Below are 25,256 nucleotides of genomic sequence, written 5' to 3' on the forward strand. Positions count from 1 at the left end.
TCATCTCAGATAATCAATGCAGCCTCATCAAGGACAGATTAGCATAGCTTCTTTCTCAGTGAGGGCTCAAGCATCAGCTCAAGAGGCATTCTTAAAGGTGTTAAGGATTCAAGTTAAGACCTTACATAGAAACCCACTAAATATCATAACAGGAATTATGTATGCATCTTTAGATAAAGTATTTGGCATCTATTAGGAGCTTGTATAAGGATCTCTGCTGTTTTTCAAAACTAATTCTATAGAGAACAACAGAGACGATTATCAATTTCTGAAAAATAGGGCAAGCTTCGGAAAACAGAGTATTAAACTATGGGAACTTTGTACTTAAACAACATAATTAAGTTTAATAAGTATGAAAACTAGGACATTTTAAGTTATAAGATATAAATGAGTCCAATGCTTAGTATGTTACCATTTAGATAAAATATGGGAAAGATGGGTTCTGATTAATTGATCTTCTGGTTAACTATCAAGTTTTATTATTGATTTTTAAAGAATCAAGACATAAAAAGTGAAGAGTGGCAGAATATTTGCCATACGGATTATTCTGAGCTGACGGCACTTGGAAAATAGCCAAGGCAGAGAGAAGCTTTCTGTGAATTCCCTTTATCTGCTTGAAGACAGAGCTTCCAAAAGAAAATCAGTTGTCATAAATCCCTTCTCCAGGAGTTTCATCAACTAGGGAAGATTTTCTCCTATCAGGGGAAAGGAGACCAATCAAACAGAATGGAGAGTCCAGAAATAAATTCCTGCATATACAGTCAATTATGAGCTGAACTCCCAGAAACAGAGAGCAGAATGGTGATTGCCAAAGGCTGGGGGGTGGGAGAAATGGGGAGATATTTGTCAAAGGGCACAAACCTCCAGCTGTAAGATAAGTTCTGGGGATCAAATGTACAGTATGGTGATTTTAGTTAGCAATACTGTATTCTATACTTGAAAGTTGCTAAGAGAATAAATCTTAAATGATCTCACCACACACACACATACAAAATGGTAATTATGTGACATGACGGAGGTGTTACCTAACACTATGGTGGTAATCATTCTGCAATATATAAGTGTATCAAATCAACACACTGTACACCTTAAACTTAAACAATGTTACATGTCAATTGTATCTCAATAAAGTTGAAAAAAGAACAAAACAAAGTACCAAAACACTTTACCATAAAGCAATTCATAGTCTCATCAAATCTGGTCACTCTACTAATTATTCACCTGTCATATGCATAAGATAACCAAGAAGCATCTCAATAACCAGGCTATCCCTATATCAACAATACACTTCTTTTTTTAAAAAAAAACTTTTTTTTCAAACACATAGACATTTTTTAATTTATTTTTTTACACAGCAGGTCCTTATTAGTTATCCATTTTATACATATTAGTGTATATATGTCAATCCCAATCTCCCAATTCATCACACCACCACCCCCCGCCCCGCCACTTTCCCCCCCGTGGTGTCCATACATTTGTTCTCTGCATCTGTGTCTCTATTTCTGCCCTGCAAACCCGTTCATCTGTACCATTTTTCTAGGTTCCACATATATGCGTTAACAATACACTTCTGATAACAGCTTTAAAATTGTGAAGAGGAGAAATCCTTGATATATTTTCTTTACTTCTTAACAGTCACTCTCCACAAGAATTAATTTCCATGTTATTTGTAATATGAACTGGAAGAGTTGTGTACACTCCTTTTGAGTTTCAATCAGTTTCCAAAAACTCATTTCTAATGAAGACTAATATCATTCAAAGACACAGAAATTCTAAAGATAAAATAGATGGTAGTGGTAACGGATGGCACTCTTTTTTTTTATATTGGAGTATACTTGATTAACAATGTTGTATTAGGATGGCACTCTCTTTCATTGAGTGTCTAGCCTTCCTTTCATCAAGTAATAATGGCAAAGACTACGTGCCAACCCACAGCTAGATCAAGTAGAAAGGTGATTTTTTTTGGCAATGTATTACTTTTAAAAGTATTATTTTAAACAATATTTTAGCTTTTATAGCTTTACATGTTTATATTTTTAATAATATTATTTAGAAAAATTTTAATAGCCCCTTAAATTAACTTTAGAAGATATTTATAGGGTTTCCCTGGTGGCGCAGTGGTTGACAGTCCGCCTACCGATGCAGGGGACACGGGTTCGTGCCCCGGTCCAGGAAGATCCCACATGCCGCAGAGCGGCTAGGCCCGTGAGCCATGGCCGCTGAGCCTGCGCGTCTGGAGCCTGTGCTCCGCAACGGGAGAGGCCACAAGAGTGAGAGGACCACGTACCGCAAAAAAAAAAAAAAAAAAAAAAAGATATTTATATAATTATAGTTTTGCATTTTCTAGCACAGAGGATGAAAAAGGAATAGTCATTTTATACCAAAATATATATTCTTACAAAATGGATCACATATTGGTTTAAGTCTCAATTAAAAACAAATTTTAAAAACACCTCAGTAGTTTTTGTTCTTCCTTCGTAATTTTTTTCCTTCCCATTTTATCTCTTAGGTGCCAGACTGAATAGACTCCAGATTATTTACCATTAAAGAGTTCTATTGCTGGCATCACTTATCAGCTCTGTATTTGCAAATTTAATAACTCGATCACCACAAAAAGTTAACTGAGACAAAAGGGTTCATAGCTTGTATTTAACAGTTTCACATAAGTTCTGAGAAAACTGACCAGTCTTTTTTCTTATGTCTATTTTTTTTTTTTTAACATCTTTCTTGGAGTATAATTGCTAAAAATATGGAACGCTTCACGAATTTGCGTGTAATCCTTGCGCGGGGGCCGTGCTAATCTTCTCTGTATCGTTCCAATTTTAGTATATGTGCTGCCGAAGCAAGCACGACCAGTCTTTTTATGTTTAAATAAAAAAATAATCTAGATTTTGGGGGGAATATTTATACTGTGTTTTCATGTATATACGGTAGGGGAGGAAACATAATTTTCCCTCTACCCTTGTAAGTTCTCAGTTGGGTCCCCTGTAACAAAAGACAGATCAATAGGAGAAAAACAAACAGAAGTTTGTTAACTTGTGTATCTTCCGCATATACACAGAAGATACAAAGGGAAACTGAGTAACTCAAAGGGGTGGCTTAGAAGTCAGACTTGAATATCATCTTCAGGTAAAAGCAAAGATGGGTGTGGGGGAGGTCAGTTATGGGGAAATGACCAGGAAAAGTGAGGTAAACAAGCATAAGGTTATGCAGATTATGTCCCTGCCTTCTCCATTTACAAGATTCTCTAGTGATTTAAAGTCATCCTTTTCTTCCTGGTACAGAGAGGGAGACACCCTTACAAGTGGAGATTTCCTTAATAAATATAAATTTCTCATACAAAATGGTTATTTCTACTCTGTTTTCAGAGCTTCTCCTGTGTCTGCGGTTTCTCAAAATAATCAGCTCAAAATAATCCTTATGCCAAAGAGGCATATTTTGGGATGGCACATTTTGGTCTCCTACAATACAAAATGACAACATCCTAGACAAACTTCTGATCAGGCACAAATTTATTTAAAACTATAGTGTGATATGATTGCTTTATTCCATTTTATTAAAAGAGTAAATATCCTTTGTATTCATTCTTTTACCTATTTCTAAAGGCCAAAGATTTTTTAAAAACAATGACTGGATAGGTAACAAATGGATTATCCTTTAAGTAAAAGGAAAAGAGAAGCCTTTAGCATAATTTATTAAGAAAATAAAAGAGTGAGGATTCCATGAAATCAGTGGTTTAATAGATCTGGTTGCTAGAGATGCGATTGTCTCAGAACCTGATGCCTGATTCCTGATCATTGCTGACCATTAACATTAGAAAATGTGCAACCCTATTAAAAACTTTTTTTTCACATTATCTAGTTTTAATTTTATGTAGTACTGATAGGTCTTTAGAAAAAAAAAGAGTATTTTACATTTATATTTTTAGTAAAAGACTAGGTTTTCCATGATATCAAACATGTATATAGCATAGATATTAAACTTTGTAGGGCTAAAGTGCAGGGCTAATATTTCTTAAAATGGAGACTGTGCAATGAATTTGTCAAATAGCACTTTAAAAACAAAAATTAGGCCTTAACTCATGAACACTGTCTATTCAGATGAACAATCTTAAAGCCCTCCGATTTTAGTTCTAGGCTCTTGATCTGCAGTTCATTTACACTTTCTGAGCCCCCATTCTACCTCACAGGGCTTGGCTTATTGTGAAGTTCAAATGAACCAAGGGCCATGACATTGAGAAATATTATTTAATTTAATTGCTGACTTGCTATTCACCTTCTTTAGCTCATTTTCTCCTTCCTTCAAATTTCTTTTCTCACTGCTTTGTAACAGAAGACTATGTTGCTCAAGTAAGAATGCTTTATTAAATTTTGGTAAAAACTGCAAAGTTTTTTGAACAATTCTTTAAATTTTTCAGAAAATGTTCATGTTATCTTTATTACAGAGATTTGTAGAAAACATAATTAGAAGTGTTTCCAGGTAATTTGGTAAAGATTATTCATTTCTAGGTAAGGTGATTATTTTATTTTATTATTTTATTTAAAGATTTTTTTGATGGGGACCATTTTTTTTAAAGTCTTTATTGAATTTGTTACAATATTGTTTCTGTTTTATGTTTTAGTTTTTTGGTTTCGAGGCATGTGGAATCTTACCTCCCCAACCAGGGATCGAATCCACATCCCCTGCATTGGAAGGCAAAGTCTTAACCACTGGACCACCAGGGAAGTCCTAGATGATTACTTTAGAATGAATACCCAAGGGAAAACATCTGAGGAGCACAAATTTATAAAACTATTTTATTTCCATATAAAATACAGAATATAAATTATGATAAATTTTAAAATGTGAATGAAACAATGAATGGAAAATAACTTTTTAAATGCATAATCTGGAAAAAGAAAGTAGCCAATCTCTCTGATTACATCTAACATATGAATAATCATGGCAGATTTGGACAGTCCATCAAGTTTTAAAAATTTTTATGTATTTTTGAATAGGTATTAAATGCTATGGTATACAATCCAAAGGGTACAAATGTAAGCAGAATGAAAACTAAGTCTTCCTGTCTTTCCTGCCCACTCAGCTATCTAATTCTCCAAAAGATGTCATATTTCTCTGCACCTTGCTTGGTCATATATTTTGGCCAAATTAATTTTAATTAGGAAGTAAACATTTCATTTTTTCTTCAGAAGAAGTTCAATCAAGGAATATTTTCAAGATAGGATGGCTCACAGAAAAACAAAAGTACCCTAAGAATTTATTCTAAAGAGTTTTAAATCTACCATACTGAGTAAATATGCAGCAAAATGTTTTCTTTCCTTTTTATTTTTTTTTAAATAGCCAGAGAAGAAAGCTATTTTAAATTAGTAAATTCATTACAAAATACCTTTTAAAGAAAACATGCTTTACCTCTCAAGTATGTAAATTAAGTAACATCAATCGAAAGAAGTGAATCCAAACACATACCCCACTTATTCTAATTAACTGATTTTATATTATTTGCAATTAACATATTTTTTCCTATATCAATGGATTTTTCGGAAGGGCTTAAGAATAATTAAAAACAGCTCTTCCGTATAAGTTAAGCAAACTCTGTTCAATCATATTTACACTAAAAAGTTTTACTCCAAAAAAGTAAAGATTTGCTTTAAAAAAAAGTTAGCTGTCAGTCAAGCCTCTGTTCAAATTACCAGAAATTTTGAATTAATAGAGACAAAATTAAAAGTTAATATTCAATATCCATGGTATACTACAAAGGAAAAGAAACTAAGCAGGGAGTCTTTTTCCCATTTACAGTTTTTCTTCATATGAACTAAACAAAAAGATAAAGTCCTTAAAAAGTTAAGCTCCTTAATGACTTACAGATACACAGATTTTTAATTTACTCTATCCTTTCTATTTCCACAGCCCATGCCCTACTTAATGTTTTCTTTGCTTCTTGCCTAAACCATTGTAAGAATTTCCTCACTGGTCTCTCTCTTCCAATGGGGTTCCACAAAAAAAAAAAGAAAAAGAAAGGGTCTTTGTAGTTTAAAAAAAAAAAAGCTCAGAAAGTGCTAGGTTAAATGATGTTTAAAAGTTTTTTTTAACCTATAGTCCTTCTCACTGCCTTTAATATTCTATGTGTATTGTAAATTCCCAAGATACTATAGTATATAACCATTTCTTAATACTATGCTGGTGTTCTAGGCAGTATGAAAAATGTTGGCATAAGTGATAAACTACTATATAGGTCAAGGTCTTACCTTCCCTTTCCAAGTTTACCTCCCATTGTGCTTCCAGCATCCTGTAATGTCTACTACTCTTTTATACCTCTGTGCCTCTGTTCACGATGCCTCCCTATCTGCAATGTCCTTCCTCTCATCTCTACTTATTGAAATCATGCACAGTCACAAAAGTGTAGGATCAAAAGGTACCTCCTCCAGGAAGTATTTCAAATTCTCTCCAATCTGATTTATTTTCAGCTTCCCCAAGACTCTATAACTTTATTATAGCAGTTATTTGTCTGCTTTAGGTTATATTGTAACTATAACTTCCTTCCTCAAACATTATAAGGAATAGAAAATAAGAATTTCCTAGTACATAGTTGGTATTCAAAACACTTATGAATTGAAATAGTGATTTTAATTTTCCTAAAGAATGCTTGAAAATAGATCTCATTTCATTATACAAATACATACAAGTCTGCAAAACTGGTAGAACAGACGTTATCACCTCCCCCTATCACAGATTATTATAAACATCATAACTACTATTATATTAAGCAGCTAACATTCCTTGAACATTAACTATATGCCAGATACTAAGCTAAGTGCTTTACACAGTTTATTTCATTTACTCCTCAAAACAATCATATAAAGTAGGTTCCATTATTACCACCAATTTACGGATGAGGAAACTGAAGCTCCAAGAGGTAAAATCACATGCCCAAGGTCTGACAGTAGTAGGTTAGGGCTAATAAATGGCAGAGCTTAGAATAAATTCCAGATCTGTCTGACTGCAAAGCTCACTGTTAACTGCTACACTTTTCTGCCTTTCAGTATTTGCCCAAGCATTTCTCACTAATAAACCGTGATGCTAATCACAGTTCATTTAAACTTAGTAACAAAAAATATTCAAAAATTTCAGACTCAAATAAAATGACATCTATACTGTTGAACCATGACAGCAACATGAAAATGAAAGAATTACTTACTTGCACAATTTGCCTTCTGCCATGTGGAATTGAAAAACTCAGACAGAATCACAACTATTTGCATTCTATCTGCCATTAAGAGACTTCTGGCACAACTATGACTCTCTGAGGAATTCTATAACGACAAAAGAAAAAGAAAGAAAAATACAATCTGAATATTTTTAGACTTCCCAAACAACTACTTGAGGCAAAAAACCTTATAAAAATAATTCAAGTATTTATTATAAGCATTTAATTTTTTTTGCTATAATCAAATAATGATGTCATTAATAATAACAACTGTAATAAAACAATAGCAGCTAACATTTATTGGTACCAGGTTCACTTGCAAGGGAAGAAAATCTTTGCTTCTTAAATAAATAAATACTTGCTTCTATGATACAATCTCAACTGCTTAGGCCCACATGTAATATTTCTTACTCCTTACGCACAGGAAAAAATTCTGGAAAGCTATTCACCAAAATGTAGCAGTAGTTATCTCTGAAAATGGAAATACAGTGATTTTCATTTTCTTTTTTGCCTCTTTTACACTAAATTTTTCTACAATGAACATATATTATTTACACATTTTTAAAAACCTGGTGGATAAATGATCACAAAACATTGTTTCAGGGCTTCCCTGGTGGCGCAGTGGTTGAGAGTCCGCCTGCCGATGCAGGGGACACAGGTTCGTGCCCCGGTCCGGGAAGATCCCACATGCCGCGGAGCGGCTAGGCCCGTGAGCCATGGCCGCTGAGCCTGCGTGTCCGGAGCCTGCGTGTCCGGAGCCTGTGCTCCGCAACGGGAGAGGCCACAACAGTGAGAAGCCCGCATACCGCAAAAAACAAAAAACAAAAAAGAAAATTGTTTCATCTTCTGGGCATTTTTTGGCTCAAAATCTTAAAATCCACAAGAAAATGTGATACATCTAGTTTGTACCGAAATAGTTTGTACCCAGATAGTACATGCTTTCCACAGATCGTTTTAATAATGAAACTCACACTATGCAAATAATAAATTCAAGTTCCTAAATTACTGGATCCTTATCTATTTCCTTTCCTTTTTGCCCCAAGCAAGGAACTAAGTCCTGCTGACTCTTCATTCTTTCAAAGTTATTTAACTCCTACTATTTACCAGGCACTATAAGAATCTTGGAGTTCTGAGTATACAAAGAGTATAAAGGAATGCCATCAACACTGGGTCTTCAAAACCTCCCCAGAGACATACAGATAAGGAATTAAATAGTGTCATTAGTAATAAAAGAGAGAATATGTTAACTCTAGAAAAGAACTGATCAGCCATATGGGATAAGAAAAGGGGGAAGGAGGGCTTAACAGCAGAATTCTTGTTTTAAAATATCTCTGAAGATCATTTTGGGATGATTACCCTTTCTGTGGCTTAGTTTTGTTGTCTCATTAAAACATGCAGCCAAATGAATGCTTGCCTTTAAAACAGTAAATTGAATAAAACATTTTACTTTTTTTTTTTTTTTTTCTGTGGTACGCGGGCCCCTCACTGTTGTGGCCTCTCCCGTTGCGGAGCACAGGCTCCGGACGCGCAGGCTGAGCGGCCATGGCTCACGGGCCCAGCCGCTCCGCGGCATGTGGGATCTTCCCGGACCGGGGAACGAACCCGTGTCCCCTGCATCGGCAGGCGGACTCTCAACCACTGCGCCACCAGGGAAGCCCTGAATAAAACATTTTAAAAAGCCCTTTTCTTGGAATTACTTTCAGAGCAGTATCAGCTATAGAAGAAGATTTCATAAAAGATCAAACAATGGTTTGTGATAATTTACCCACCAGATTAAAGTAGAGCATGGCCTAAAGAGTCAGACAAACCTGGATTACTAGCTGGTAATCTTGGACAGCTGAGGTAAACTCTCTGAGGCTCAGTTTCATGATCATGAGTCCTACAGGTACAGCATTAAATGAAATACCATATGTTAATCACTTAGCACAATGTCTGGCACCTAGTAAGTAACTGATATATGCTATTTCACCTAGCTACCTGTTGCCAACAAGAAGTGCTCTAAGTGGGTGTAGCTGGCTAAGTATAAACAGTTACTTAAGTAGAGTCTTATAAGTGGATGATTGGATATTTTAAAAATCAATATAGATAGAAACTAGGGGCCTGAACCAAGATGGTGGAGTAGAAGGACGTGCTCTCGCTCCCTCTTGTGAGAACACCAGAATCACAACTAGCTGCTGGACAGTCATCGACAGGAAGACACTGGAACTCACCAAAAAAGATACCCCACATCCAAAGACAAAGGAGAAGCCACAATGAGATGGTAGGGGCACAATCACAGCAAAATCAAATCCCATAACTGCTGGGTGGGTGACTCACAGACTGGAGAACAATTATACCACAGAAGTCCACCCACTGGAGTGAAGGTTCTGAGCCCCACGTCAGGCTTCCCAACCTGGGGGTCCGGCAACAGGAGGAGGAATTCCTAGAGAATCAGACTTTGAAGCCTAGTGGGAATTGACTGCAGGACTTCGACAGGACTGGGGGAAACAGAGACTCCACTCTTGGAGGGCACACACAAAGTAGTATGCGCGTCGGGACCCAGGGGAAGGAGCAGTGAACCCAGGCGAGACTGAACCAGACCTACCTGCTAGTGTTGGAGGGTCTCCTGCAGAGGCGGGGGTGGCTGTGGCTCACCGTGGGGACAAGGACACTGGCAGCAGAAGTTCTGGGAAGTACTCCTTGGCATAAGCCCTCCCAGAGTCTGCCATTAGCCCCACCAAAGAGCCCAGGTAGGCTCCAGTGTTGGGTTGCCTCAGGTCAAACAACCAACAGGGAAGGAACCCAGTCCCACCCATCAGCAGTCAAGTGGATTAAAGTTTTACTGAACTCTGCCCACCAGAGCAACACCCAGCTCTACCCACCACCAGTCCCTCCCATCAGGAAACCTGCACAAGCCTCTTAGATAGCCTCACCCACCAGAGGGCACACAGCAAAAGCAAGAAGAACTACAATACTGTGGGAAAAAACCCACAGCCTGTGGAACAAAAACCACATTCACAGAAAGATAGACAAGATGAAAAGGAAGAGGGCTATGTACCAGATGAAGGAACAAGATAAAACCCTGGAAAAATAACTAAATGAAGTGGAGATAGACAACCTTCCAGAAAAAGAATTCAGAATAATAATATGAAGATGATGCAGGACCTCGGAAAAACAACAGAGGAAAAGATCGAGAAGATGCAAGAAATGTTTAACAAAGACCTAGAAGAATTAAAGAACAAACAAACAGAGATGACCAATACAATAACTGAAATGAAAACTACACTAGAAGGAATCAATAGCAGAATAACTGAGGCAGAAGAACGGATGAGTGACCTGGAAGACAGAATGGTGGAATTCACTGCTGCAGAACAGAATAAAGAAAAAAGAATGAAAAGAAATGAAGACAGCCAAAGAGACCTCTGGGACAACATTAAATGCAACAACATTCACATTATAGGGGTCCCAGAAGGAGAAGAGAGAGAGAAAGGACCTGAGAAGATATTTGAAGAGATTATAGTCGAAAACTTCCCTAATATGAAAAATGGAATAGCCATCCAAGTCCAGGAAGCGCAGCGAGTCCCATACAGGATAAACCCAAGGAGAAAAACGCCAAGACACATACTAATCAAATTGGCAAAAATGAAAGACAAAGAAAAATTACTGAAAGCAGCAAGGGAAAAATGACAAATAACATACAAGGGAACTCCCATAAGTTTAACAGCTGATTTCTCAGCAGATACTCTATAAGCCAGAAGGGAGTGGCATGATATACTTAAAGTGATGAAAGGGAAGAACCTACAGCCAAGATTATTCTACCTGGCAAGGATCTCATTCAGATTCGATGGAGAAATCAAAAGCTTTACAGACAAGCAAAAGCTAAGAGAATTCAGCACCACCAAACCAGCTCTACAACAAATGCTAAAGGAACATCTCTAAGTGGGAAACACAAGAGAAGAAAAGGACCTACAAAAACAAACCCAAAACAATTAAGAAAATGGTCAGAGTAACATACATATCGATAATTACCTCAAACGTGAATGGATTAAATGCTCCAACCAAAAGACACAGGCTTGCTGAATGGATACTAAAACAAGACCCATATATATGCTGTCTACAAGAGACCCACTTCAGACCTAGGGAAACATACATACTAAAAGTGATGGGATGGAAAAAGATATCCCATGCAAATGGAAATCAAAAGAAAACTGGAGTAGCAATACTCATATCAGATAAAATAGACTTTAAAATAAACAATGTTACAAGAGACAAGGAAGGACACTACATAATGATCAAGGGATCAATCCAAGAAGATATAACAGTTATAAATATATATGCACCCAACATAGAAGCACCTCAATACATAAGGCAACCGCTAACAGATGTAAAAGAGGAAATTGACAGTAACACAAAATAGTTGGGGACTTTAACACCTCACTTACACCAATGGACAGATCATCCAAAATGAAAATAAATAAGGAAACAGAAGCTTTAAATGACACAATAGACCAGATAGATTTAATTGATATTTATAGGACATTCCATCCAAAAACGGCAGATTACACTGTCTTCTCAAGTGTGCACAGAACATTCTCCAGGATAGATCACATCTTGGGTCACAAATTAAGCCTCAGTAAATTTAAGAAAATTGAAATCATATCAAGCATCTTTTTAGACCACAACACTATGAGATTAGAAATGAATTACAGGGGAAAAAACGTAAAAAACACAAACACATGGAAGCTAAACACTACGTTACTAAAACCAAGAGATCACTGAAGAAATCAAAGAGGAAATCAAAAAATACCTAGAGACAAATGACAATAAAAACACGACAATCCAAAACCTATGGGATACAGCAAAAGCAGTTCTAAGAGGGAAGTTTATAGCTATACAAGCCTACCTCAAGAAATAAGAAAAATCTCAAATAAATAATCTAAGCTTACACCTAAAGGAACCTGAGAAACAAGAACAAACAAAACCCAAAGTTAGCAGAACGAAAGAAATCATAAAGATCAGAGCAGAAATAAATGAAATAGAAACAAAGAAAACAATAGCAAAGATCAATAAAACTAAAAGCTGGTTCTTTGAGAAGATAAACAAAATTGATAAACCATTAGCCAGACTCATCAACAAAAAGAGGGAGAGGACTCTCAAATCAATAAAATTAGAAATGAAAAGGGAGAAGTTACAACAGACACCACAGAAATACAAAGCATCCTAAGAGACTACTACAAGCAACTCTATGCCAATAAAATGGACAACCTGGAAGAAATGGACAAATTCTTAGAAAGGTATAACCTTGCAAGACTGAACCAGGAAGAAATAGAAAATATGAACAGACCAATCACAAGTAATGAAATTGAAACTGTGATTAAAAATCTTCCAACAAACAAAAGTTCAGGACCAGATGGCTTCACAGGTGAATTCTATCAAACACTTAGAGAAGAGCTAACACCCATCCTTCTCAAACTCTTCCAAAAAATTGCAGAGGAAGGAACACTTCCAAACTCACTCTATGAGGCCACCATCACCCTGATACCAAAACCAGACAAAGATACTACAAAAAAAGAAAATTACAGACCAATATCACTGATAAATATAGATGCAAAATTCCTCAACAAAATACTAGCAAACAGAATCCAACAAAGCATTAAAAGGATCATACACCATGATCAAGTGGGATTTATCCCAGGGATGCAAGGATTCTTCAATATACACAAATCAATCAATGTGATACACCATATTAACAAACTGAAGAATAAAAACCATATGATCATCTCAATAGATGCAGAAAAAGCTTTTGACAAAATTCAACACCCATTTATGATGAAAACTCTCCAGAAAGTGGGCATAGAGGGAACCTACCTCAACATAATAAAGGCCATATATGACAAACCCACAGCAAACATCATTCTCAATGGTGAAAAACTGAAAGCATTTCCTCTAAGATCAGGAACAAGACAAGGATGTCCACAATCACCGCTATTATTCAACATAGTTTTGGAAGTCTTAGCCTCAGCAATCAGAGAAGAAAAACAAATAAAAGGAATACAAATTGGAAAAGAAGAAGTAAGGCTGTCACTGTTTGCAGATGACATGATACTATACATACAGAATCCTAAAGATGCCACCAGAAAACTACTAGAGCTGATCAATGAATTTGGTAAAGTTGCAGGATATAAAATTAATGCACAGAAATCTCTTGCATTCCTATACACTAATGATGAAAAACCTGAAAGAGAAATTAAGGAAACACTCCCATTTACCATTGCAACAAAAAGAATAAAATACCTAGGAATAAACCTACCTAGGGAGACAAAATACCTGAATGCAGAAAACTATAAGACACTGATGAAAGAAATTAAAGATGATACCAACATATGGAGAGATATACCATGTTCTTGTATGGGAAGAATCAATATTGTGAAAATGACTATACTACCCAAAGCAATCTACAGATTCAATGCAATCCCTATCATGTTACCAATGGCATTTTTTATGGAACTAGGACAAAAAAATCTTCAAATTTGTATGGAGACACAAAAGACCCCGAATAGGGCTTCCCTGGTGGTGCAGTGGTTGAGAGTCCGCCTGCATATGCAGGGGACACGGGTTCGTGCCCCAGTCTGGGAGGATCCCACATGCCGTGGAGCGGCTGGGCCCGTGAGCCATGGCCGCTGAGCCTGCGCGTCCGGAGCCTGTGCTCCGCGGCGGGAGAGGCCACAACAGTGAGAGGCCCGCGTACCGCAAAAAAAAAAAAAAAAAAAAAGACCCCGAATAGCCAAAGCAGTCTTGAGGGAAAAAAACGGAGCTGGAGGAATCAGACTCTCTGATTTCAGACTATACTACAAACCTACAGTAATCAAGACAATGTGGTACTGGCACAAAAACAGAAACATCGATCAATGGAACAAGATAGAAAGCCCAGAGGTAAACCCACACACCTATGGTCAACTAATCTATGACAAAGGAGGCAAGGATATACAATGGAAATAATTGTATTTTCAATAAGTGGTGCTGGGAAAACTGGACAGCTACATGTAAAAGAATGAAATTAGAACACTCCCGAACACCATACACAAAAATAAACTCAAAATGGATTTGAGACCTAAATGTAAGACTGGACACTATAAAACTCTTAGAGGAAAACATAGGAAGAACACTCTTTGACATAAATCACAGCAAAATCTTTTTTGATCCACCTCCTAGAGTAATGGAAATAAAAACAAAAATAAACAAATGGGACCTAATGAAACTTAAAAGCTTTTGCACAGCAAAGGAAACCATAAACAAGACGAAAAGACAACTCTCAGAATGGGAGAAAATATTTGCAAATGAATCAACGGACAAAGGATTAATCTGCAAAATATATAAACAGCTCATGCAGCTCAATATTAAAAAAAACAAACAACCCAATCCAAAAATGGGCAGAAGACCTAAATAGATATTTCTCCAAAGAAGACATACAGATGGCCAAGAAGCACATGAAAAGCTGCTCAACATCATTATTATTAGAGAAATGCAAATCAAAACTACAATGAGGTATCACCTCACACCAGTTAGAATGGGCATCATCAGAAAATCTACAAACAACAAATGCTGAAGAGGGTGTGGAGAAAAGGGAACCCTCTTGCACTCTTGATGGGAATGTAAACTGATACAGCCACTATGGAGAACAGTATGGAGGTTCCTTAAAAAACTAAGAATAGAATTACCATATGATCCAGCAATCCCACTACTGGGCATATACCCAGAGAAAACCACAATTCAAAAAGACACATGCACCCCAATGTTCACTGCAGCACTATATACAATAGCCAGGTCATGGAAGCAACCTAACTGCCCATCAACAGATGAATGGATAAAGAAGATGTGGTACATAGATACAATGGAATATTACTCAGCCATAAAAAGGAACGAAACTGGGTCATTTGTTGAGACGTGGATGGATCTAGAGAGTGTCATACAGAGTGAAGTAAGTGAGTAAGAGAAAAACAAATATCGTATATTAACGCATATATGTGGAACCTAGAAAAATGGTACAGATAAACCGGTTTGCAGGGCAGAAATTGAGACACAGATGTAGAGAACAAACGTATGGACACCAAGGGGGGAAAGCTGAGGGGGGGTGGGTGTGGTGTGATGAATTGGGTGATTGGGATTGACATGTATACACTGATGTGTATAAAACTGATGACTAATAAGAACCTGCTGTACAAAGAAAAAATTAAAAATAAAAATAAGTCAAAATCAAAATCAATACAGAATAACCTGTATGAGTGGTCAATGTGCGGAACAGTTCAGTTGAGGAAGACATCAGAGTAGTTGGGAGAAATAAGGAGAGTTCATGGAGGAAGCAGGATTTGAACTAAGCCCTATACTAAGAAAGGGAAGATGGTTTTAAAATGGGGTAAATAAAATGATCGAGGGGTGAAAGTAGGAATGGTTATGCAGTATTCAGGGAGTATTCAGGAGGCCAGTGGAAGGTACCTCTATGAAAGTAGAGGCAGTAGAGGGAGAAGTCAGGGCAAGGTAATGAAAGTTCTTGAGGGTTATGAGAGTCACACAGTGGGAAACTTTTTAAGATTTTTGAGGAAGATGGCATGAAAAGCAGAGTTTGGAGAGCACAGGTCTATGTCACAATATGTAGGGTGAAGCAGGAGACTAAATAGACTATTTCCATAGTTCATGTATAATGAGAAGATAGTAGCAACAGTGAGAATGGAAGGTTAGTGATGAATAATCCCAACAACGATGATGTACTTCTGAATACCTAATGGTTCTAAAAGCTCTAAATGTATAACTCACTTAATCCTTGTAACAACTCTATGAAATAGGCAGTAGTATCCTTTTGGATTCAAACCCAGCCTCTTTCACTGCATGGTCTTGGGTAAGTTACTTAATCACTCCGAGGCTCAGTTTCTTAAAGCCTGATATCCACCTATATATGTCTAGGTTCCTTATTTGGACAAAAGTTCCTTTAGGATGGAAACTTTGTCTTATATCTTTGTATTCCCAACACCTAGCATATGACAAAAAACATTGGCCTTTGGTTTATATTTAGAACTTTTAATACTCAAATCTGTCACAACCACTTAGCAGAAACCTAACCACAATGAATCCAACAATCCACTTTCATCATGCCTACTTGGCAAAATGCAAACAACCAAACAGATTATTTCCACAATAAATCCATAATCCCAAACTGTACTCCTCACTTGCCTGTCTGCTCATTCTCCCCTGATTAACACCACTATTGCAATCTTCTCCACTCTCCCTTGAAACTCTGATATCCCTCTCATCCTTTACTCTCAAGTGAAGATCTAGCCTCCTGGTTGACAGTGAAAACAGAGACCATCAAGCTGAAACTCTGATCTGCCTACCCCTCTACACCCAACCTCTCCTTCTACCCTCCTGTTAGAGTGCAGAACGTGCCTGCCCCTGTCAAAGGCTCCTCTCTCTCTCTCTCTCTCTCTGTGGATGCCTTAGATCTCAACTACTCTGCCTTCTCAGGAAAACTGACCTTGTTTACTTTCCCACTGTTTCCTATATCTTCACTCTCTCTATAGGATTCTTCCTATCAGCATTTGAACATGTTCAGTCTCTCCCATCTTAAGAAAGGAATAAGGGAAGTAGAGACAGAGGGATGGAGGGACAAAGGAACAGAAAGAAAGTAAAAGAAAATCCCTGAGTCTCAATTCCTCTTTAGTGACCTCTCTTTCTTATCTCTTCCTTATGGCCAAACTTTTAGTTGTGTAACATCACTATTCCCACTTCCTCATCTTCCATTCACTATTTAATCTACTTTAATCTTACTCTCACCCCCAAGTGCTCCCTCAAAATGGCTCTTATGACACCAAGAATGCCAATGTTGATAAATTCACTTCCGGTCCTCTCAGCTGGATTTGACACAAATAACCACCCCTTCCCTTTTCCCTGATTTATAGGACAGCACATTCTCCTGATTTTTATTAATCTCTCCGACTCTTCTTTCTTGGTCTCTTTCAATATTTTATCTTCTAACCAAATCTTCAACCCAGCATTTCTTATGTATTCTCACTTCTTACTCAAACTCATCATGCCATGGTTTCAAACACTACTTTTAAGCTGACTGCTCCCAAACCTATTATCCCCAATCCACATCTCTAGACATACACATCCAACCACATATGCAATATCTCCACCTAGATGTCTCATAAACACCTCAGAATCAACAAGTTCAATATCAAGTTCATGATCTTCCCCCACCAAACAGGTTCCTCCCTCCATCTTAGTAAATAGCAACCCTATTCACTAAGCTGCTCTTATTAAAACCCTGGAAATCATCGTTCCTTTCCTTCATATTCCATATTCAATTAACTACCAAGTTTTATCAGTTCTACCTCCTAAATATCTCTGAAATCTATCCATTTCTCCCCGTCACAATGGCCCCCATGTAGCCTAGCCACCACCATTTCTCACATCACTGTAAGAGTCTCTTAATTCATTTCCCCACACATACTCTTCCCCTACCCTCCCCAGTCCCTGTCCCCTCCATTTTCTCTCATGCAGCCGTAATGACCTTTTAAAGTACAAATCGGATCATATCATTCACAGAATTAAACCCTTCAGTAATATCACACTGCTTTAAAATCAAAGACTAAAACCCTTAGTAATACCCTACAGGTAATATGACCTGGCACCTGCCCACTTCCTCAGGCTCAGATCACTAGTCTCCTCCTGGCTCAGTGCTGAGTTCTTTCTAGTCCTTAAACATACCAGACTCCCATTCAGAGTCTTCACACCTGCTACTTGGTAACATGTATACATTCTCTCTCCTCCCCGACCTTCTCAAATTTTAGGTGTCAGCTTTAATCACTGACCACTTCTATCTACTCTCAGCTGATCTTGAATGCTCAAGATCTGCATTCTTGTTATATGCTTTGGCGGCATCTGGGATTTTTTTCTTTGCAACACTTATCACACCTGAATTAAATAATTACTTTTATAACAATATGTTTAATGTCTGTTTCCCCTACCAGACTACAAGCTCTGCTCATTCACAGCTATATGCCTAGTTACTACCACTACCCTGCACATAATAGGTGCTCAATAATTTTTTTTTTTTTTTAGTGAATAAGAAGCACTACATTTTCTGATCTCCAATGAAAGAGACTAAAACTACACTAAAACTATGCTGAACACTTCCAGATACATACCTCCAATCATAGGTAATATATATATACATATCTATATGTCTATCTGCTTATATAAATTTTAAACAAACCAAGTATAATAAGATGAAGATTAGCAATTCAGAATTTGGGGGGCCAAAGCAACCTGGCAACCACTCTGGTGATGCTGAACAGCTCAATGAAACTACATCTCTTTTCAGTTTAAATTAAAGAAGAAACTATGACTCTAAGTAAGAGGGAATCTGTCAATTCTACTATTCAGGTTTCACAAATCACTGTATTCTTTACCTTGAGATAATAAAACTATATTATTAGTTTTATATTATTAGTCCTTGACCCAGTAATTCCAAGAGGAAGTGACTAGAAAATAGAATTCTCATCAGATAACTCTATTACAGTTAAATGAATCAGCTTGCTGTACCACAGAAATAGCTTGCTAATTTCTACCTTTGATTCTTTTTCTCCTTGTTATACTCCCCTCCTCTCTCAATCAATCCATGGACATTGATTCACCCTAAAGAGGTGAGAAAGAATGTCTTGTTCATAATTCCACTTGTAGGTATTCTCTGATTAACCCCACCTTGCTCTGTTCCCTCCTTTAATTCAGCATCTCCTTCACTCTTTTGTTCTAAAATCCTATTGTACAATTTATAACATTCACATTGATGATTTTTTCCCTTTTTCTTTTTCTCAGTATAGATTTATTTTTATTTCCCCAACTACACTGATAGTTTAAGGCCTGGACTTTACCCTCCTTTTCCTTCAAATACCCTTTAACCAGCCCAATATTTAAGAATAGCATGTGCTTGCTAATTAAGCTGATTTAAATGAAAGACTGAGTCTATGTGAGTCAAAGAAAATACATTACTCTCCAGAAACAATTCCCTGCCACACACACACAAAGGACAACTGATTCCTTTAAGTTCACTCCTAAGAAACTCAGACATAATTTTCCATAGGTTCATCATTACACATAATGGTTCAATTCCCAGACCAATCTGAAAAGGCCTATAAAATCCACGAAGTACCTCACAACTGCAGAAATCATGCTTTTGAGCTACCACATCCAGCTCTACTGAGGAAAGGGGGTGGGGGGTAGGCAAGATCTAGGATGAGTTGGAGAGGAAATACGGATTGGGGAAAGGGGTCTCTGCCTCTTTTTATCTCTTTACCCTGTTCCTTCACACAACAGTGAGGCGAGCTGGGTGTGCAGGTCACTGGTAGAATCAGACACAAAGCAGAGGAAGCAAGTTTCTGCCATTTCCACACTGGGAAGCCTCCTGTAGGCAGTAGGGAATTCATGTGGAAATTCATATACAAATATGCCCATAATTGGCCCACAGATGCCCATATCACTGTGCCACCAGAGTTTGGGGTAATTTTTTAACCTCTTCTTAATTCCACAGAAACTACACAAATGAGGAATGTGTTTGCTGCCTCAAAAGATCCAAGCTTTGCTTCAGGACTCACGGTCATTCTGGCCACAGAACAATGCACCTAACTGCTTAAAACAGAATATGATGCTATATCATATCCTGCTGTAGTTGACAGCGACAAGTCTTTGGTGTTTTACTTTAAAATCATGGTGAGATATACTATATATATATGTATATATATACATACACACACACACACACACACACACACACACACACATATATATCCCTTGCTATACCCAGTAGAAATATGCCTGAAAAATACTGCATGTAGGTCTACATTTACTTAAAGTACCTTGAAAAGTAGCTCTTTACAGAGGCTGGACACAGAATTTATTTAATGCAAATAAATTCCCTATTTTTGTAAAAAATACATATTTATGTCAAGTAATATCAGGCTGACAAAGTAGGATGCAACTATATATGTTTATATTTTGTCAAATCAACTATGATTTATGAAATAATTCCAACCACATTTTCATGAGACTTTTTCTCCCAGTACAAGAGGAACTTTCCACTCCATAATCGCAAAGTCATTTCTCCTGTTTTTCCTTTACAAGGCATATGCAGCCCATACCTCACGACTCCCACCAGCCCTGAAACTCTAATCCTTTCCTACTCTAGCCCCTTTAAGGTACTTAGGAACAAGGACATGTCTGTGCCTGCCTGTCTTCCTTCCTCCCTCCCTGCCTTCCTTTCTTTCTTTCTCTTTCTTTCTTTTAATTAAGACCCTCACAGCACCAACCACATGACCAGAAGAGCTCGAAGAGTACCAAGAGTGGAGGGCAGATTTACCCTTTTGTAAAATTTTAGTTCCCATTTACTGAGAACTGTTACTATGTGTAGTAATAGTTTTCTAAGAGTTCCTCTCATCCCCATCTTACAGATGAGACAACAGTTACAGAGAATATAACTTGCCCAGAGTACACCTCTAATAAGCAGAGAAGAACTGGTCTCCTGGCAGAATGGCTCCAGACTGTATTAATGACTAAAATGAACTCTCATGCATTATCTCTTTTTATTTTTTTAACAGTCACATCTGGCAGCGGTTTTTCTCCATTCTACAGAGGAGGAAACTCCAAGATAGACTCCAAGATAATTAATCCAAGGTCCAACTGCTAGAAAGTGGTGGATCTGAAAATGCCTGGCTACAGAGCTCAAGCTCCTTACCACCAGCACACTATAGTTTCCCCACTCCACCTGGGGTTTCAGGAAAGAGTCCTTCTTGGGAACTCCAGGTGGAGATGGGAAGAAGCTGTGGCAGACTGGGGGGAAAGAGGTGACGAAAGGTAGAGTTGGGGTGCAGAAGCCCCAAGAAAACTAGTCATACCTATCTGCAAATATGTACCCAAAGATGCCCAACAGCAGCCATGAAAGCAAAAATCCAAACCCCACGCCCCATAATGCCACCCACTTTTCTGATACCCCTAACTCCACAGTCCCAATCCAACCTCTTTTTCTCACAAAAGGGGAAACTGAACACCCCCCCACCCCGAGTTAACCATCATTCCATCCTCCTCCCTTTCCAACAATCCACGCCAGAGGTCCCGGGTGTGCCTTCTACCCACCCCCACGGCTCGGCTGATGTTGTCCATCTTGCTGGCGACCTGTTGGAAGAGTGGATAGCAGGTCTGACAGAGGCGCACCGGCCGGGCGCCGCGCACTAGACACCCGGTCAGCTCTGCGCTGCTGTTCGCGAAGTCCAGCAGCAGCTCCCGGCACTCGGGATCCAGATCCGGCAAGTCTGGGGGTAGTGACAGTGGCCCCATCCTTCCGCCCTGCAGTAGAGCCAGGGACAAGTCCTCCACCTTCAGCAACTGCTCCTCCGACAAGAGGTCGTGGAGGACCCGGTGGGAACTGCTGCCCAAGGAGAAGGTGCCCAGAGCCAGCCCCGACCACAGCAGCGCCACAAGCAGCAGCCGCAGCAGCAGCAACGATGACCTCCGCCGCGCGACTGTCCGGTCCGGGTCCATCGCGGGGTTGACGAACCCCAAGGTGCAGACCTCCACCTCTCCGCCCCTAATCGATGCTGCGGACAGCGGCCGCTTCCGGCTTCCTTGGGCGCAGGCCGCGAGCAGGGTCACGAGGCGCGCGCGTCACGGCCCCGCCTCCGGCGCGCGGCGCCCCGCCCCATTGGCTGCAGAGAGCCTCTCGCGCCGCGGGCCGGCGCGCGTGCGGGAGCGCGCACACAGGGGCGGTTTCGCGCTCCCAGCCTGTGGCAAGCGCCTGACCGAGGGACGCGCGAGACCCGGTTGGCGTCTGCTGTGGAGGCCGGAGCTGAGGCTCGCCTGCCCTATGAATACAGGCGTCGGCCGCTTTGAGCAGTTAAATCTCGGGGGTCTTGCCCTCGGTTGCCCACCTCTTTAGGAGTTCGTTGAGTTCTAGAAGTCTGAGGAGTTATGTGCCACAGAAAGACGGACGGCCTCCGCCGTGGGAATTACGAGTGAGTTCTCTGAGAAAGCCTGCTGGCACGTGCCTTGGCAGGTTTTTTTACTTGGTATTTCTTAGCATAATTTTCCCCCTCAAAATATTTGGAAAGAGTAATGACGTGTGTTGATTATTTTTGATAGTGGAGCCTAGCGGCTTAAAGCTTTTTAAAAAAAAAAAAATCATCTGTGTCAGCGCTGTCCGATAGACTTCCTGAGGTGATGGAAAGATTCTGTATCTGCGCTCATACAGTAGCCACTAGCCACTTGCGGCTGTGGAACACTCGTAATGTGGCTACTGCCACCGGGGAACTGAATTTTTAACTGTATTTAATGTGAATGTAAATAGCCCTATCTGGCGAGCGGTGCTGTGTCGGACAGCGCAGGTCTAAGTTCTCTCACTGTGTAGCCTGGTCCTTGGGTGGCTAATGTCCAGGTTTCCTTGCGACTGAAGGGGTTCCTGGGGTGCAGCCCAAGCCCGTATCCCAGTGCAAAAACCTGGAAAATCCTTGCCAAACCGCTCAATATCAAACTCCTATCCAGTTTCTGACAAGCCCAGGGCAATCTTTGGGGACACTCGGAAAAGCTTCCTGATACCACTACTGGGCTGTAAAAAGAATTTAGCTAATGACCTGGAAAACGGTTTTCTGACAAGTATATGCTAACAAATTTGGTAGAAAAATTATTTCCTGGCTGTTTTGTGTCATCCCGCTTTCGTTTTTGCCTTGTAAATTGCAGAGCTACTGTACTAATTCCTATTCATCTTATGGTGCTAATTTATGTTTCTGAGAGTTGGTAGAGTCACTTCTTTAAGTCTGTTTGATTATTGTTTTGTGTTCCTAATGGGAAGAGAGAAAAGGCCCATAATTTCTTTAACATGCCTCTTTATTCTTTTACTGTTACAAACAATATTGCAGGTAATAATCATATCTATACAAGGTTGGTATATGTTTAAGATAAATTCCTAGCAGTAGACTTGCTGGGTCAGAGAGTATGTGTATTTGTGATGTTGTTGATTGTGCTATATTACTTTCCACGGAGGTTTAATAATTTACTCATAATGGTTCCTAAAGAACTCTTAAAGAATGGTAATTCTAACATGTAGAAAGACCTAAAAGTTATAGGATGACATTTGAGAAAATTAAGACAACTTATTTTACTGGGGTGGCTAATGTCCAGGTTTCCTTAGGACTGAAGGAGTTCCTAGAGTGCAGCACAAACCTGCATCCAATGCAAAAACCTGGAAAATCCTGGACAAACCACTCAATTTCAAACTTCCCTTCCTGGAGCAATTCCATCCTAAAGCCGTTAGATCAAGTAGCGTAAGGTTGGCATCCATGCTTGCTGGGGTGGGGGTGTCAGAGGCCCAGAGAGGGGTGTCAGAGCACAGGGAAGAAGAAGAAGACATGACCGGGGTGGGGGCGGGGGTATCCTGATGCAGGGTATTGGATCCTGAGTTGGGTAAGAAGGGTTTCCCTGTAAGGGAGGGTACAGCAGTGACTGGGAGTTTGCTTACCTTCAGAAGGATTGATCAAATAGGTAAATATATTAAGGATAATGGGAGTCTGGTTTCTCCTTGTCCAAGAAGGGAGTTACAAATATGAAAAGGGAGAAAAGTAGAATGAACTCTGTAGTGTTGGATTAGAATTAGCAATGTATGTATTATTAGTGGCTGCAAATGCATATAGAAATAGATTGTGGCTTCTAAATGTCATTCCCCACTAAAAGGAATCAAGAATCCTTGGAGGAATAGCCAATTCTACCACTGGGGTAGGAAAAGCAGAAGTTTAGCCTGGATCATCATTTTGTACCAGAAAGTAAGGAAGTGCTGAGAGAATGATGGGGATGTGTCAAGAACACACAGAAGCCAGCTTAACTAGGCTCCCACTGGCCAAATCTGGAACAATTTGAGCATCAAAATAAATAATGATGGTTAATGGGTCATAAACCATTGAATAAAACAGGAAACCATGAACCTATAGTGATATATTTAAATAAATGAATAAGCTGAATGTTTCATGGGGATTAAAATATTTACATATATTCAAAGTCATCTGCTAAAAAATGTATGAATTATAAATGGAAAAAATAAGTAAATTTACAGTGGAGAAGTCTGTCAGATCCCACATTAATCAAATGATCAACATGAACGTCATCATAATGGGACAAATAGAAATTGTATGCCACCTGATAGAATGCAGTTAGAAGAACATAGCACCAATTCTATTATATTCCTACCAAAGATGCATAACCTGATTCTAATCATGAGAAAACATCAGATAAATCAAGTTGTTTCATTTTGCAAAATATCTAGCCTATAATCTATAGTGTTATGTCTACAAGAGTCAAGAAAATATTGAGGAATTGCACCTGACATAAAGGACATTATTCAGATAACTAGCGAAATTTGAATGGGATCTGAGAATTAGAAGGTAGTAATGTATAATGTTAATTTCCTGATTTTTATAATTGTATTGTGGTTATGCAAGAGAATGTTTTTATTTGTAAATATAAAATACACAGGAAAGCATTCAGGGGTGATAGGACATCAGGTCAGCAACTTACTTTTTTTTTGAGGTATAATTGATTTACAATATTGTGTCAGTTTCAGGTGTACAGCAGAGTGATTCAGTCATATATTTTTTTTCAGATTATTTTCCATTATAGGTTATTACAAGATATTGAATATTTTTCCCTATTATACAGTAAATCCTTGTTGCTTATCTATTTTACATACAGTAGTGTGTATCTATTCATCCCATACTCCTAATTTATCCCTCTCCCCCTCCCTTTCCCCTTTGGTAACCATAAGTTTGTTTTTTGTCTGTGAGTCTGTTTATGCTTTGTATATACATTCATTTGTATTATTTTTTAGATTCCACATGTAAGTGATATCATATAATATTTATCTTTGTCTGACTTACTTCACTTAGTATGATGTTCTCTAGGTACATCCATGTTGCTGCAAATGGCAATATTTCATTCTTTTTATGGCTGAGTAGTATTCCATTGTATATATGTACCACATCTTCTT

At 38.6% G+C, this 25,256-nt stretch overlaps 1 protein-coding gene and 1 non-coding gene across 2 annotated transcripts in view; both read right to left on the reverse strand.

The window, feature by feature from the left end:
• The window catches only part of OSTM1 (osteoclastogenesis associated transmembrane protein 1), a 38,923-nt gene extending 17,061 nt beyond the window's left edge, over window positions 1-21,862 (reverse strand). The window contains exons 1-2 of the mRNA XM_029224386.1: window positions 21,365-21,862; window positions 7,196-7,310 (exon numbers count right to left, since the gene is read on the reverse strand). Coding sequence (XP_029080219.1) covers window positions 7,196-7,310; window positions 21,365-21,769 — 520 coding nt within the window. The 5' untranslated portion in view covers window positions 21,770-21,862. The remainder of the gene's footprint in view (window positions 1-7,195; window positions 7,311-21,364) is intronic.
• LOC114896386 lies at window positions 2,744-2,850 on the reverse strand. The gene has a single exon (XR_003793767.1). It is a non-coding gene; the product is annotated as a U6 spliceosomal RNA (small nuclear RNA).
• Window positions 21,863-25,256: the final 3,394 nt, after the last annotated feature.

This window comes from Monodon monoceros, unplaced genomic scaffold (genome assembly GCF_005190385.1).
Source record: "Monodon monoceros isolate NGI ecotype Baffin Bay Population unplaced genomic scaffold, NGI_Narwhal_1 Super_Scaffold_15, whole genome shotgun sequence".
Taxonomy (NCBI): domain Eukaryota; kingdom Metazoa; phylum Chordata; class Mammalia; order Artiodactyla; family Monodontidae; genus Monodon; species Monodon monoceros.